Source organism: Scatophagus argus, chromosome 15 (genome assembly GCF_020382885.2).
Source record: "Scatophagus argus isolate fScaArg1 chromosome 15, fScaArg1.pri, whole genome shotgun sequence".
Lineage (NCBI taxonomy): Eukaryota > Metazoa > Chordata > Actinopteri > Scatophagidae > Scatophagus > Scatophagus argus.
The window spans coordinates 20877591-20892842 of record NC_058507.1 but is presented as its reverse complement, the minus strand read 5'-3'; the positions used below and the strand labels follow the sequence as shown (position 1 = coordinate 20892842).

General features: G+C 39.2%; 1 protein-coding gene across 3 annotated transcripts in view; it reads right to left on the bottom strand.

Annotated features, from left to right (window-relative positions):
• Positions 1–298: 298 nt before the first annotated feature.
• Positions 299–15252, bottom strand: part of gabra2a (gamma-aminobutyric acid type A receptor subunit alpha2a) — a 37267-nt gene continuing 22313 nt past the window's right edge. For all 3 annotated transcript variants that reach the window (XM_046413719.1, XM_046413720.1, XM_046413718.1), the window contains 5 exons: positions 12456–12538; positions 11270–11413; positions 8172–8324; positions 3639–3841; positions 299–2911 (listed from right to left, as the gene is read on the bottom strand). In XM_046413719.1, coding sequence (XP_046269675.1) covers positions 2609–2911; positions 3639–3841; positions 8172–8324; positions 11270–11413; positions 12456–12538 — 886 coding nt within the window. In that variant the 3' untranslated portion in view covers positions 299–2608. The remainder of the gene's footprint in view (positions 2912–3638; positions 3842–8171; positions 8325–11269; positions 11414–12455; positions 12539–15252) is intronic.

Genomic DNA, 15252 nt, shown 5'->3' with positions numbered 1-15252 from the left:
TCTCAGTAGGCCTATTAGCCACATGCTGAGGGAATTCTCTTATGTAACCTCCAGGTTACATATTAAAAAAATTTGGAGATGAAGTGCCAGGAGCTATCAGTCCAATAGATAAACATTTCAGCTGTTATTACAGTTCAGTGGTGTTATTTACATCAGCACATGGAGGCTTTAATACTTTACTATCTCAGTGTTTTTATGACCCCCAAAGCCTCAAAGCAAAAACATGAAACATGAAAACAAAACAAAAACAGAAGGGGACAACATCTGGTCTACAGACATGAGCAACTTTGCAATTAAAGCTGACTAAGTACAGTTTATTTGAATAAAAAAAAAAAATTACAAGGAAACAATGATAAAGGTGACATAAAGGCGATTAATGCGTCACAATAAACGAGCAACATATTTTTAATGTAAATATAGAATTATCTGTGTGTCACAAACAAGAAAGGACACATCAATAACAACCTTGAATGAGAAAACATTCATGTCCACTGACTCCTGGGTAAGGACCTCTTCTCAGTGGATGTTGCTAGTCTTGCTCAAGTGTTCACAGATAGAGTCTGAGGTGGAGATTATGTCTTCATTTTTTATTTTTTTTTGCTAACTGGACTATGCTTTGTTAGATCAGAGCTGACAGAGAAAATGTAGAAACTGAGCATTACTGAACAGTATGAAAAATAAAGTGCATATGACAGGTTTTTCTAAATGAAGGGCCATCATATTATACATATTTTTTTTCTTAATAAAACTGAGATTTGTTGTCAGTGAATGACACAATTTTGTACTAGTGGTCAGTATGAATCACTTAAAGAAACACAGATAGGGTCAAGTGTACAAGAAGGAAAAAATATTCAACATATCTCATAGCTTAAGAGAGTGAAAAACTGTTTCAAAATTTCAAAAACTTCACACAAAGACTACACATAATTCAAAGAATGCAGTACTATGGATGCAGTATTCTCTTGTAAGGGGGGTGTAAGTAGAGACTTGAATATGTATCTGTCCTTTGCTACTGATACATTGCATTTAAAAAGTTTACAATAAAACAAAACAACCATTGAAATAAATACAGAGACCCACAAAGACACATATATTTCACACACAGAGAGACACATTCTCACACATTTGTATCTAGTCAGAATTATCTTCCACAGTGTGACGCAGTCCATGTGGGGAAGCAGAGGGGGAATTCAGCCTAAAACCCTGTACAGAAGCTACAGAGTGAGTGAGTGAGTATAGCCCTGGATGTGATGGCGGTTAAGCGACTCTGATGGGGTATAGGTTTTAATATGACAACCCGCTGTCCCCACAGGACCAGGCTACTTCCTTCCAAATCAGTTTTTGCCCGGTAATAACTGTTCACTGTGAACAGGCCGAGGAGCAATGGGATGACAGTGGGGAGGGTACAGGGGGTGTTTAGTGTTCAGAAGACGACACCCAACAGTGCTGTGTTTTCAGCTGACGAGTGCTGACTTGCTGTTTCCCAACTCCCTGCTGCGCCATGAATATGGAGGTTTATTAATGACAAAAACTGTCAAGAGTGCAAGTAAATACTAGTGGAGAAACGCAGACTCATTAGTGTTTATAAAATAGCAAAATAAAATTCAGAGACATTTTCTCGAAATTATGGTTTTCATAAGCCATCAGTATCACACCTCACAATTATAATAAAACAGTCTGTGGATTGTTTTATGGAGTGTTGATGGAAATTACATTTTTTTTTTTTTTAATTTACCTCCTGCCAGCTGTTGATACAGCTGATATAGCAGCTCTTCAGAAAACAGAATGACGATGCTGGCTGTTGATTTATACAGCATTAAACCATATGTATACATAAAGCATGTTTCTTATTGCACAAACAGGTGCAGGAGTGGACGCAGGACTTTTAAGTATAAAGATGAAAGAAGAAACTTTTTATGTTTTAGTTGTTTCCCTGAACGATACTTTATTGGCCACGACCATCCTCTTTCTCTTATTCAAGTAGAGGTTGACAGTTCATTTATTTGAAGTAAAAATGCTCAGAATAATGGAAAGTCATTAGAACTGGCAGGGGGCAGGGAAAAACAGTTGTTTTGGTAAAGTACTTGAGATCGCTGAAAGACAGCAGAAAACTGCTCTGCAAAACACTGACATGAAAGAGACTGAAGAGCTGAGGGGAAGTCTAGAGTTTGGTGAGAAATCACTGGGGGTTTATCCCCTTTCACAGTCATTTTATCCATTTCTAATATAAAAATATTGAGTCCGGAAGCTTTAAACATAAAATATTTAGCATTTTTTGGCAATAGTGTTTTCTAAAAGTTACCTCGTCATTAATTTTTGAGGCCATAATAGGGATGAAATGTCCCTTTTAATACAGTGTGAATGCAGTGACCAACCAACACTGATGAAACTAAGAGTAACCTCTTTGACAATAAACTGCTAAGATACCTGGTTTTCTCTTGAAATGTAAGATCTTAAGTTTATTCTAACACTGATATGTTGTTTACCTGCATCTGTTGTCAGTAATGAAACAGAGGAGAATTGCATGTAAACAGTATCTGATTGACAACAATGACTACCGAAAGATGTATACATCCTGAATGAGATGTATGTTTGGAGTTCTTACGGTTCACTTGGAAGGGTCCAGGTCTTTAATGACCGGTTCTCTGTTCAGGTAGGTGGCCCAATAGACAAGATTAAAGCTCCCGAACAGCACAGGGAACATGATGCGGGAGATGCGGTCGATCTTGCTGACGCTGTTAAAGGTTTTCTTGTTCTGCTCGGGCTTCGTCTCTGCTGTGGTCTTGAGGGGGTCGCTCAGAGCACACTTGGAGATGGTGGGCAGCGTGGAGTCTTTAGTGATGTTGGGAGCATAGTTTGCCACAGCTACAGCATAGGCGTTATTCTTCTTCACGATGGACGCTTCCTTTTTCTGCAAGGAAGATTCCGATGTTAGACAATATTACTACTTTAACTTTCAACTGATATTTTTTACCATGCAAATGTTTCGCAAGGTCTCAAATGCTTCCATTTTCTTCTACAATTTTTACATGGACAATGTCCATTTGTCAGCTTTATTGTAAATGTGCAGTGTTGTAACCAAGAAGCACATTTTTATTATCCATTTCAACAACTACAACTATCATCTCACAGTTGTAATGCCTGTCAACCAGTCAAACAACAAGTTACATCCATGTTTGTCCAGACGCATGACAGCTTTGCCACATCACCTGAAGTTAAATATCAACAAAACCAATGAGCTTGTGTTGGACTACTGCTGTCGATTAGTGTGTGAGTTCAGTGAATGAAACAAATAACAGAGTCGGACTCCTTGTATGTGTTCACACACATAAACTTTAGTTCCACTCCATGTTTTCCTTTGCTCATCTTAGTTCAGAGGCAAAAAAATCAGAATGTGTGTGTGTTCTTTTTTTTTTTTTCTTTTCCAGGTGCACTTTCAGGTACAAAGCTAAGAGACATTATAAACACTTAGGACCTGATTGCCACAATTTCTGTCAAAATTCATACTCCTTTCTCTGAATCACAATTCTGAACACAGACATTGTACACATATTTTTACTTTCAGTCTGACCTAATCTTACTGCGAATATCAATATCTATGAGTGCAACTTCAAGCTGCATAAGTGTGTGAGCTCTACCTTGTCATTGACAACACTTTTTCCATCCCAGGCCCAGCCTCGCTTGGTGAAGTAGTTGACAGTAGCAAATTCAATGAGCGCAGAGAAGACAAAGGCGTAACACACAGCGATGAACCAGTCCATAGCGGTAGCATAGGCCACCTTGGGCAGTGAATTACGGGCACTAATACTCAGGGTTGTCATTGTTAGAACTGTAGTTACACCTGGAAAAAGAGAGGGGGAAAGCACATAGAAAAAAGGATATTCAATATAATTGTCTGTTTGTCAAAACATATATCCCATGTGCCAAGTGTTATTTAAAAGCTGACTCCAGAACAGCAAGTGCACTGAAAGAGAAGGATGGAAGGTGGTAAATTACAAGATGCTGACTGATTGCAAACCCACATAGTTGTCCATAGATGTCCATTGTGCTTTGCTTCATGCATGAGATGAAAATTTCACATAAAAAACAGAACAAAATGTAACGTCTTGTGTGGTACCGTGGGAGATGTGTCAAGTCTGAAAAAATACCAATGATAATGTCATAGTGATATTATAAGGGTTGTCTAAGTTTGGTCTTGGAGACTGCAAAGTTACACAACCAGCCTGCGTAGCAAACATGTTGGTGTGAAGGTTGAAAGAAGTGGGAATTTACCAGGATATATCAGCCTTTTTTTTTTTTTTTTTTTTTAAATATCACAAGGCCCATAACTTAACAATATCAAAAAAAAAAAAAAAAACCCCACCACATCAAATCACTGAAATAACCCTTTGACTTGACTGCATCTAGATCTCCTTGGGGCTAGTTATTAATCCAAACACAACAACAGATAAAACTCAACAATCAGGAAGTGACAAACACAGCTGAAATAAAATTTTATTGTTCTCTTTACATTCGCCGTCTCTTCCTTTTCCCACTTTCAAGTCAATCGGCTCATTGAGGGCATTCACGCTTTGAGTTAGAGTCAGATGTCGCCTCTGTGAACCATTTATGTTTAAGTGTCATTTAAGTGGCAGATTGTGTGAAAGTTTCATATTACTTTTTTCCCCATTTTCTTTAGATACAGTGTCGTAGCTAAGCTGATGTCCAATTCTCTCCAGGTAAAAGACTGTACAATCACTCCAGCTCCTGGTCTCCTTGTCTCCCAGCCCCACAAACTGATGTCTTCAGTGAACATGCACCTGGCTCCAAGCAGCTTCCCCCACGGGTCTGTTCATGACCGCAACTAAAACAGATCTGACTCCAACATGGGGGTTCTAAAGAAAATCCTAAAGAAAGCATGGCCTGACAATATGATTCCATCTAAAACCAATGCTAGTAGGAATGGACATTGGACCTCAACATCATTTCTGTGTCAACTGATATGTGTCCATGGCACTATTGAAAACCAATCCTCCAACACATGTCCTCCAAACTAAACAACAACAACACCAAAAAGTCATATCATATCATTTTCTGATATTAAGACTTATCCTCGGGTTACCAGTTGTGCGTCGGGCAATAATTAGATATCTTTGTCACTGGCCATGGTGCTCTGAAGTGGTCATGTACAGTGTTTCTTATCAGTTTGTTTTTATGAGTATCAAGGTTAGATTTAGACACACTATTATTGCATATAAAGTCAATGGAAATACAAGATTTATGCAAAAAATAAAAATAAAAAATTCACCTTCTTCAAACCAAATTCCAAAAAGATGACTGGAGGAAAATAAGGGGCATAATATAACATAAAATATATGGACATAAAATAAAGGGATGGAAGAGCAAAGCATGTGCTTCTGCTTGTGGATTGTACACACCTTTACAGTCATTAAGCTTTTACAGTTAAACTTTTGCTATAGTCTTCACGTCAACATTAAATATGTCATTTTACAGTTTTTACAAGCACTAGCTAAACATTTCAAATGAAAACGTGTAATAAAATTACACATCTGTATGTGATGCTTAATATTTTTGTCCTAACAGGGTATCTCATTTGCAAATGCAGTTTTCAGTGCAAAATTGTAAGTGTAGCACCCAGCATGACCATAGCAGCTTCTGGCATGACTGCAGCATTAGTAGTGGATGCCCCTATTGAAACCAGGTCCTCCAGAGATTATTACAGTGCACAGAGGGGCCTGATTTAAAACAATGATATATGCTATGAATGGATTTAATTTGTACAAATTGTTACTGAAAAAAAACCCCAAAAAACTAGTGAGAGTAAGAGTACCGTAATTTCCGGACTATTGAGCACACCTCAATATAAGCCACACCCACTAAATTTAAAAAGCAAAAAAAAGGTGTACATATATAGGCCGCAATTGTCTATAAGCCACAAGTGTCCACGTTGTCAGTCTCTCTTTCGTTGTCACTCTCAACGTCACTTTCGTCTTGAGGCAAAATCCATAAATTAGCCGCATCATTGTTTAAGCCGCAGGGTTCAAAGTGTGTGAAAAAGTGACGGCTTATAGTCTGGACATTACAGTAATTAATTTGGTTTTTCATAATACACATGAAATTGAGTGTAAGAGCTTGACTGAGTGCTTTAGCCAATTATCACAGTGAACCCAACAGCTGTTTACAAAAATGTAACCCTTAAGACTCACTAGTCAGTTAATACTGTTATGTACAAGGTTAGATTTTTCTAAGTCAGCTGCTGGAGAGAAACGCTATACAAATTTTGGCTTAAACTTGATGGGTTTTCCTTTATATGCTGTGATTTCCCACCTGCAAACACATGTGGTAGTTTCAGAGTAATTACTGTAAGCGAGGTGGTAAATTACTGTGCCAGCTGTGTCACATTTAAGACATCTATGCAATGGACATAAATAAAATGTAAAACACAGTGATATTAAAAAGGGGAATTGAGGAAAAGGGAAGTACGGTATGGGCCGAGATCCCATTCCTGGCCAGTGTTTCTGGTAGCTATGTAAGCCCACATACCCAGATGTCAGTGTGCTCACTTCTCCACAAATCTTCAACATTTTTCTTTGTTCTTTTGGTGTTGGTGGTGTACTCTTATAAAATATGCTTAAAAATGGCCATTTCACTCATGCACGTGTTAGTTTTTTACCCAGTGAGCGGGTTGTAACCAGGGACCAGGGAATGTAGTGGATGTGTAAACGGCCTGGAGGGATGATTCAGCATGCATATATGTCAGTATGTGGACGCATTAATCATAATTTTACACTTATAAAATTCTCATTACCTGCATAAATCATTTTTGAAACAAGAACGTAATGTCCCCGTTACTGATGTCCTTTACTAAGTCACAAACACCTTTCAGTGCAACCTTTCCTTTATGCCGTTTGTCACAATAGATAATAACTGGGGTTTTTTTTTTTAATGTGAATGATACTTCTGTGGACAAATGAAAAAAACAGCATCATGTTGGCCCCAGACAGGTCCCTGACATTTTACCAAATGGGAAATCAGAGTGTGGGTGTGGGTCCACCATCCTCCGGCTGATAAGCAGGGCGAGGCCTCATTGCAACATGACCCTGATCTGGTGGCCTGCCTGCAGTGGCCTGATAAAATGTTCACCTGTCAGCATGAACAGTCAGGACTGCAAACCTGGGCAGAGAAAGGCTCCTGGTTGAGGTGAGGAAGAAAGACTTAACAGGGCTGTTTGGCTTTATGTGCTTTTCTCTGTCATTACAATAATGGACATACAGTAAATAGAAACTTTTCCAAATGAAAGGCACAAACACAACAAATCATTTTTTTTCACATTGGTTTTAAATAGACAAATAGATTCCATTGAATAGCACTTGGTTGTCTGGTCAATTGGAAAGAGTTGTTTCTGGATCCATTTTTTCTTTCATTTTTAATTCCCTTTGTGGGTGTGAACTTCCACTTGAATTCACTTCTATGTAGGATAAAAAATAATCTGGTTTGAAGCAATATGGACACATTATTGTCATACAATGTCTTCTGGTGAGTTTGACACAGGTGACACCATCCAAAACACTTTTCAGAACAGTCTGTTTGGTAATAAAACTTGAATGTAAGGCTTCAGAAGAATAAATTCATCTTGCACATTCTGCTGCCTGCCTGCCTGCTCAGAGCGGGTCAGCAGTTCAGCACACTTGTGTTCTTTAGTGTTTTGCTCTCTTCATTTTGTGAAGGCACACCAACACCAACGCACACACCTCTTCACTCAGCGATTCCTTTTTAATCAGCTAGCTGACATGTGATCATGCCAGTAAAACAGAATAAATATTCATGAATGATTACCATTTCTGTAATCCAGTAAGCAGCCTACACTGACAGTCTTTCCTTTACTCCTCTGACCCTTTGGGGTACCTAATAAACTGCCAACTGCAGGTATACTGGGTGTCAGTTTATCGAACATTATTAAATTAAAATTAACTTTATTTTATTTGGTTTTAGCTCTTATAAGCCAAAAAACATTTCCATTAATTTATTTTGTGTAATTTAATGTTTGAAGAGAGGATTATATGACTACTAAAGTGTATGGAGAAATGCAATACGGATGTGTAGCAGAAATCTATTTTCCTTCTCCTTGGAAAGTGTGAGCAGGGTTTAAAATGTTAAAATGAAAAACTCACCAAAGACGGTTCTGGCTGGCACAGACTCTCGATTGAGCCAGAAGGAGACCTGGGAGAGGATGACGGTCATTATACAGGGCAGATATGTCTGGATCACAAAGTAGCCGATCTTCCTCTTCAGATGGAAGTGAGCTGTCATGACTGTGTATTCACCTGAGAACGAGAGGCAAAAACGCAGCAAAGTCCATCTGAGTGAGTATGGTCACATAGAATGGACACTGGTGTGCGTATATTAAAAGGTATATAAAGGTACTCCATCATGATTTATTGATCATTCTAAGTGTTCCTCATGGATCAAATGTAAATGTACAGCAGACATAAAGTGCTTCATTATGCAGAGGCTGCATTGCGTGTGCCTTCTGAAAGTTGCTTTGATCACTCAGTGTGTTGCTTTAAGCACTGCTGGCTTTGTGAGAAGTCTGATGCATTTTGCTTTCTGTAAAATTCACTCGGCTATTTTTCTGGTCCTATGATGCTGTAAACTTTGGAATCTGCTGCAGTTCCCATCTCTCCTTTCCAGCCTTTACTTCCTCCAGGCTGAGAATAAAAAAAAAACTTCAAAGAGGTATGAAGAGCACAGACTTGGTCCCATAAAAAACACAGATAAAAAGAAAGCACACTGGTGCTCTGAGTAAAATCTATTTACTCCCTGGACAGCATATGGGACAGCAGTAGCTCAGCCCATATGTGCTAAGCCTGCACTGTTATCTGACATCCCTCCACTAATGCAAGTCTATGGGTACCTATGTCTGTAATGATTACTGAAAAGAGAGTGTGAAAACTGAATATCCCCAAATGGGATTAATAAAGCAAACAAATGAAATAAAAAACACTGCCATTACCAATCTGACCCAGATTTTAAAGGGCCATTAGTGATAATTTTGCAAAGCATAGCATACCGGTATCATCAATAGTGGATTGAAGGTGGCATTGTCCTGCCCTTCTGCTATCTGTGTGTAAAATGTTGAAAACGGCCATTGCCATGGGAAACAACAATGACAACAGCCAGCATACTACATGCTGAAAATGGCAAGTTAACCTAACACTACCAAAGTGTGAAAATCAATGCGTTCAAAAACACAAAGTCATCTACTGGCAGTGGGAAAAGGTAATGTGCTAAATTTGGTGTGAAAACTATGTGACTATGATTGATTTCATTTTTAAAGTAATTTCTGCATCTCTGGTTTTACAAATCAGTGTCATCTAACTGACTTTTTTCCTTTTTTTTTTTACTGCTGGTACATTGTAGAACCCAGAAATTAGCAAATTCAGTTCAGCACTCTGTATGTTCAAAAAACAAGGAAATTATTATTTCTGGGCAATGTTCATATCGTCTGTGTGTCAGTGAGTTTAACCAAGGCCTATACATGATTCCAGCCTATAATGAAATATCCTGAGCCAATCTACAGCGTCCAGATCCTTACCAATAAATTCAGTTTTTCTACATGAATTTTTCAATTCATGAAAATCCAGATGTTCACTGCAGCACTGACAGCTGTCACCAGAAATGCCCTATAAAACTAAAACTCTGACCACACAGAGTGAGTGTGTGAACTGCAAATTAACAAAATAAAAAGAAAACAGTGGTCAGTAATTTAAGTCACTTACACGGCAGCAGCAGTGAACAACGACAGCAGAATGGCAGTTTGGATTTATTTCAGTAATGTTTTGGAGGTGACCCACGCCTCGAAATTGCTGCTGTTGTTTGATGAAAATTTTTGTTTATGCAGACTAAAACCTTCTATGTAGACTAAAACTATCTTTCTTTCCTGTGCAGACTTCCTGTGAAGACTGCAGTACACCCACACTGCCAATCCTGCAGTATGGATATTATAGAAAATACTAGGACACTATACCAAGCACAGAAAACCAGGTTATGTTTTCTGATATAGAGCTATAAAGCTGTATAACATATCTAAATTGCTGCACCAATTTTAATATAGGGCCACATGCAAGTGTGCACTCTAAATTGTATATTAAAAAGGAAAAAAATTAAAGACAGAACTTAAAATAAAATTCAATCATAAAATGATTTCAGAATATCCATAAATTAAAGTTACATATACATATAATGGGATGTGGGGCAGTTAAAGACACTTCTATACAAATGATCAATAATCATGTTACAGTGACACAGGGATATTAATAACCAGGTTATGTTCCATGTCTTATCCTGAACAATAAACGGTTAAAACCAGGATATATCATAGCAGGGACTGGTGTGCTTTAAATGGCATAAGATAAGATAGACCTTTATTAGTGGGGAAATTCTCATTGGATAGCAAAATAAAGGTGGAGATAGGTCAAGTAAATTATACAAAAGAATACACTATATTTACAGTATTTCACTATTTTTTAAATTATTAGAAGTAGTAAAGTCACCGTATTACACTAGGAGATGAGGGATTATTCCACAAAGATTTACTGAAATTCAGTTTGTGGAGTGCATGGAGTCTGCCAGGACCAGTGCTGGTTGTACAGTCTCAAAGCAGTTCTCCATCAGAGAGCATAGCTCGGCTATCATCCTTCTCTCTCCCACCGCCTGTACTGGGTCAAGGGGGCTCCTAGGACGGAGCTGCCCTTCCTCTTCAGTCTCTTCCTTTGTGCAGTAGAGATGCTGCTGCCCCAGCAGACCACTCCACAGAAAAGGGACGATGCCAAAACTGAGTCGAAAAAGGTCCTGAGGTGTGCCCCCTGCACTCCAAAAGACCTGAGTCTCCTCAGCAGGCCCTTCCTGTACAGTGCAGTGTTATGGACAAGATGGCGCCACGCCAGTGGCTGCCTGTTGCAGCAGTTCCTACTCAAACTGATAGATGATTTTAAAATAAAAAACATTAGGTAAGTTGAATATTGAAATATATATTAATTTGTTAACTGTCATAATCACCTAAGGATGTCTGCCTTACAGTAATAATATTGAATGTACTATACTGTATGTTTATCCATACGTGGTTGTATAATCATTCACTTTTTATTGTACTGTTGGCAAAAGGCAATTCATTATATGAAACATGAAACCTTTTCGTTTGTCCAGACACTGGTTTTCTGTTTTGTCTCTGTTCTGTTTGTCTGACTTGAAATGAATGCATGATGCTCACCAGTGCTGGATTTAATGGTCTCTTTCCCCACAGTCTGGCCCACCAAGTCATACTGGTTGAGTCTGGATCCATCAGCAGCCACATCCACTGACTGGGAGGCATTACGAGTCCAGATGTAAGTAACTTCTGTTTTCGTGTAGGCATCTAATGCAGAGAGAGCAAGAAGGTACTGATCAACACACCAGTCCTACAAATCCCTCTTCATTATCATCTTCATCAATCTTGCCTTGTATACTGCACACTGGTATTTTTTGGCATTCCATGTATTGGGACACACTAAATATTTTTAAACTTAATATTACATTAAAACTGCTATCGGGTAATACAAAGCAGCAATAGTCTTAAACGACAGCCCCCTTTGAAAGCTCTTGGCTCAAATTGCCGAGATTGTATGTACATCTCTGCTGCATACCCCAACATCAAGAGAGCTATAATTACTCCCTCACAGACAATCACACCCACAATACAGTCTTATCACCTCATGGAGACTATACTATGACATGACTGGTTCAGATAGAAACAACTCTGAAGGCACCAACTCAAAACCAATTTTTCTCCAGGATCACTTACTGCTTCTGATATGTTTATGAATAACAATCAAAAAATCCTGCATAGTAAACCTTTGATAAAATGTTATTTCCCATTATTTATGTAACATATAATAACACAACTTCAATGATACACTGGCACGACAACTTTGGACAGGCTTCATACTGTAGAAATTTTCTCACTTTTGTTATTTCATAATAAATATACTTGACTTTGTCTATATCAGGAGCACATATTGATACATACCCGACTTACCAAAAAATTGTCACAAATGTAGTCAAATGGTAAATAGACTTGCATTTACATAGCCCTTTTCTATTCTTACCCTCTCCTCAAAGTATTTTACAACACTTCACTTCACTTCCACAATCACCTGGCTCCACAGACTGTTCTGGCACTAAATTTGTTAATGTGAATAAATAAAAGAAGGTTGAGTATATTTTGCAAGAGCGCAAAACCTTTTGACAGGTAGATGACAATAGACATTTTTATATTTTATGTTTAGCTGGTCTAGTGCATGCCATATAAGCTTTTAATTTTGGTGGAGGAAAAACATTTTATTGCAGTCTGTATTGAAACAGTAAACACATTCGACCAAGGTTTGAGTTGTAGCTGAAAGAAGATTGCTCACACTTACAGCTGCCAAACTTAAGAGGACATGAGTGAGAATCCATGGGGAAGTCTTCCAGGTGCATGGGACACTCAGCTTGAACTGTTAGCCTAGCAACAAACACAACACATACACACACAGCAACTTTTAAACCTTCTTCCTATACCTCACAACTTCAGATTATCTTACAAATGTAGCAAACTGTATTGACAGTTCGTTTTTTTCAAGACATCATTCCACAATAATGATTGCATTATAAATGCATCTTCCATATCAGACATTCTTGAAAGAATATAATGTGTTATTGTAGTTCATGGAGCCAGGCATGGGGAAGGGGCTTGTCGGCTCGCGCCAGGTGGTCAGGCCTTCACCCACGGAGACCAGTCGGGCTCAGCCCGAAGCAGGGACATGGGTCTGTCCTCCAGTAGGCCCACCACCCACAGGAGGAGTCAATGGGGTCTGGTGCAATATGGATTGGACAGCAAACAAAGGTGGGGACCTTGTCAACTCCATCACCAGTTGCTGAAACTGGATGCTGGGACACGGAATGTCAACTCTCTGGAGGGGAAGGGTTCTGAGCTTGTGCGCAAGGTTGAGAGGTATTAGCTAGATATAGTTGGGCTCACTCACGAGAGCAAAGCCTCTTGAACCAACCTTGTCAAGAGAGGTTGGACTCTTCTCTGGAGTTGCTACAGGTGAGAGGTCGAGGGCAGGTGTGGGCTTACTTATAGACCCCAACATGCAGGGTAGAGAGAGAACCCCCTGCCTGCATGTTGGAGTTTACCTCGAGTGGTGTTCAGTTATTGGACTTCTGTGCTAGTCACAGTTTGTCCATAACTAACACCATTGTTGACAGCATAAGGGTGTCAACAAATGCACTTAGCACCAGGACACTGTAGATCGCGAGTGGATGATCAGCTTTGCAGCCGTAACAGCAGATCTGTGGCCATATGTTGTGGATACTAAGGTTATGAGAGAGAGACTGATCAACACCTGGTGGTGAGTTGGATCAGGTGGTGTTGAAGGATGCCAGATAGACCTGGCAGACCTAAATGAACAGTGAGGGTTTGCTTTAAACATCTGACTGAGGATCCTGTCAGGATAGTCTTCCACCAAAGGGAGAGCTTCAACTGCATCCCTGGGGTGGTGGTGGGGGATATAGAATCGGAGTGAGCCATGTTCAGCGCCACTATTTCCAAGGTGGCTGTTCCCTGCTGTGGTCAGAAGGTCACTGGTGGTAGTTGTGGCGGCAGTACCTGAACCCGTTTGCAGGGTTGCCTTCAAGCTGAAGAAGGAGTCCTACAGGGCAGGGCTGGCTGACGGTGTCTGCACACTCAGACTCTAACCCTCCTGTACAAATATTTCATCATGTTACATTAACATGTATTTTACGATCTATTTATGATTTACATTAACGCTCATTCCTGGTCTTCCTATTTTTTTCTTTCAATACTGAACACTGTAGGATCATATTTTTGCACTAACTGTACAGCTCTTTTATTTAAAGAATTCCAGTCATGTCCTTGTATATACTTTCAGATATTTTTGTAATACTTTAACTTTGTTTTTCTTGTTTCTTGTTGTAAATATCATACTTCCCTATTCTATTTCTATATTTATATTGTGTATTTGCACCTTATGCCAAGACAAATTCCTTGTATTTGTAAAAATATGTGGCAATAAGATTGATTCTGATTCTGAATAAGTTCAGAAACGTAAATAACTTAAAGAAATTAAAACCAGAAAAAATAAGAATAAAATAAAATTGCCTGTATGAGGACTACGAGGACAGCATGATGACAGCATGGTCTCCACTGCTGTTGTACAGGCTGATGGCAGTGGGTACATATGAGCCCCCGAGGCATTCAGTTTTGCACTTGGGTGCATGACTTGGCTGAATGAGCAGCCCATCCACCACAGCTCATCACGGAGAGGGTGAAAGGTGTTATCCAGGACGGCACTGATTGTGTCCTTCATCCATTTCTCTGTGTCTTGTGTGTAATGAAGGTGATAACATCCTCTACTCTAATGTGCGGCTGGTATGCAAACTGTAGTCCTGCAGTTGGTAAAATGCATTGGAATATCAATGTGGGACAACATCATGCTTGACTGATTGTGATTATACATATACTGCCTTAAGACTAATCCAAGCGGTAGTTTCATAACTTCACTGCAGATATCTGAACAAATGACACAAGACGTTACAGTTAAAAGGGATACCAAGAGACCCAGAGACAGTCAAATGAAGTCCATTAAAATATTAAAGCTACCACTGCAAAGTGAGAATCAAATGGAGAAATGCTTCATATGCCTTAAGGTAAAATATATATGGACTGTAAGAATTGTGTCAAGTGATGCTGGAGCACAAGTTGCAAGTCTGTACAGTCATCTGTGTAAGGGCATCTTATTTTGAAAGACCCCAAACACCTGATGAGCTCAGGCCACTCTTGATATACCCTGGCAAGGCAGGAGGTTGTTTTATTACAACAGAGCATATAAATGGAGTGAGATTGCATGGTGTCGTCGAAGAAGAAGTAAAGCTTAGTGTTAAAAATGACAGTCAATATTTTGTCAGTGATGATCCAGCTTTAGTATGTAAACACAGGGTCACAGATGAGCCACAATCTACAGAGCTCCCCAAGGTGAGAAAAATGTTAATCAAGTGTAAGTCTGTGCTCCTGGCTCAGATTAGTAAACTGTGGCCATAGTGCTAAACCATGGGCATAGTTCACTCATCTGTGTACACATTTCATAGACTGCAGGCAAGTAAGAGCACAGATTTACACATGATTATTTTATTTCTTTTCACCTGACTAGGGTGGCT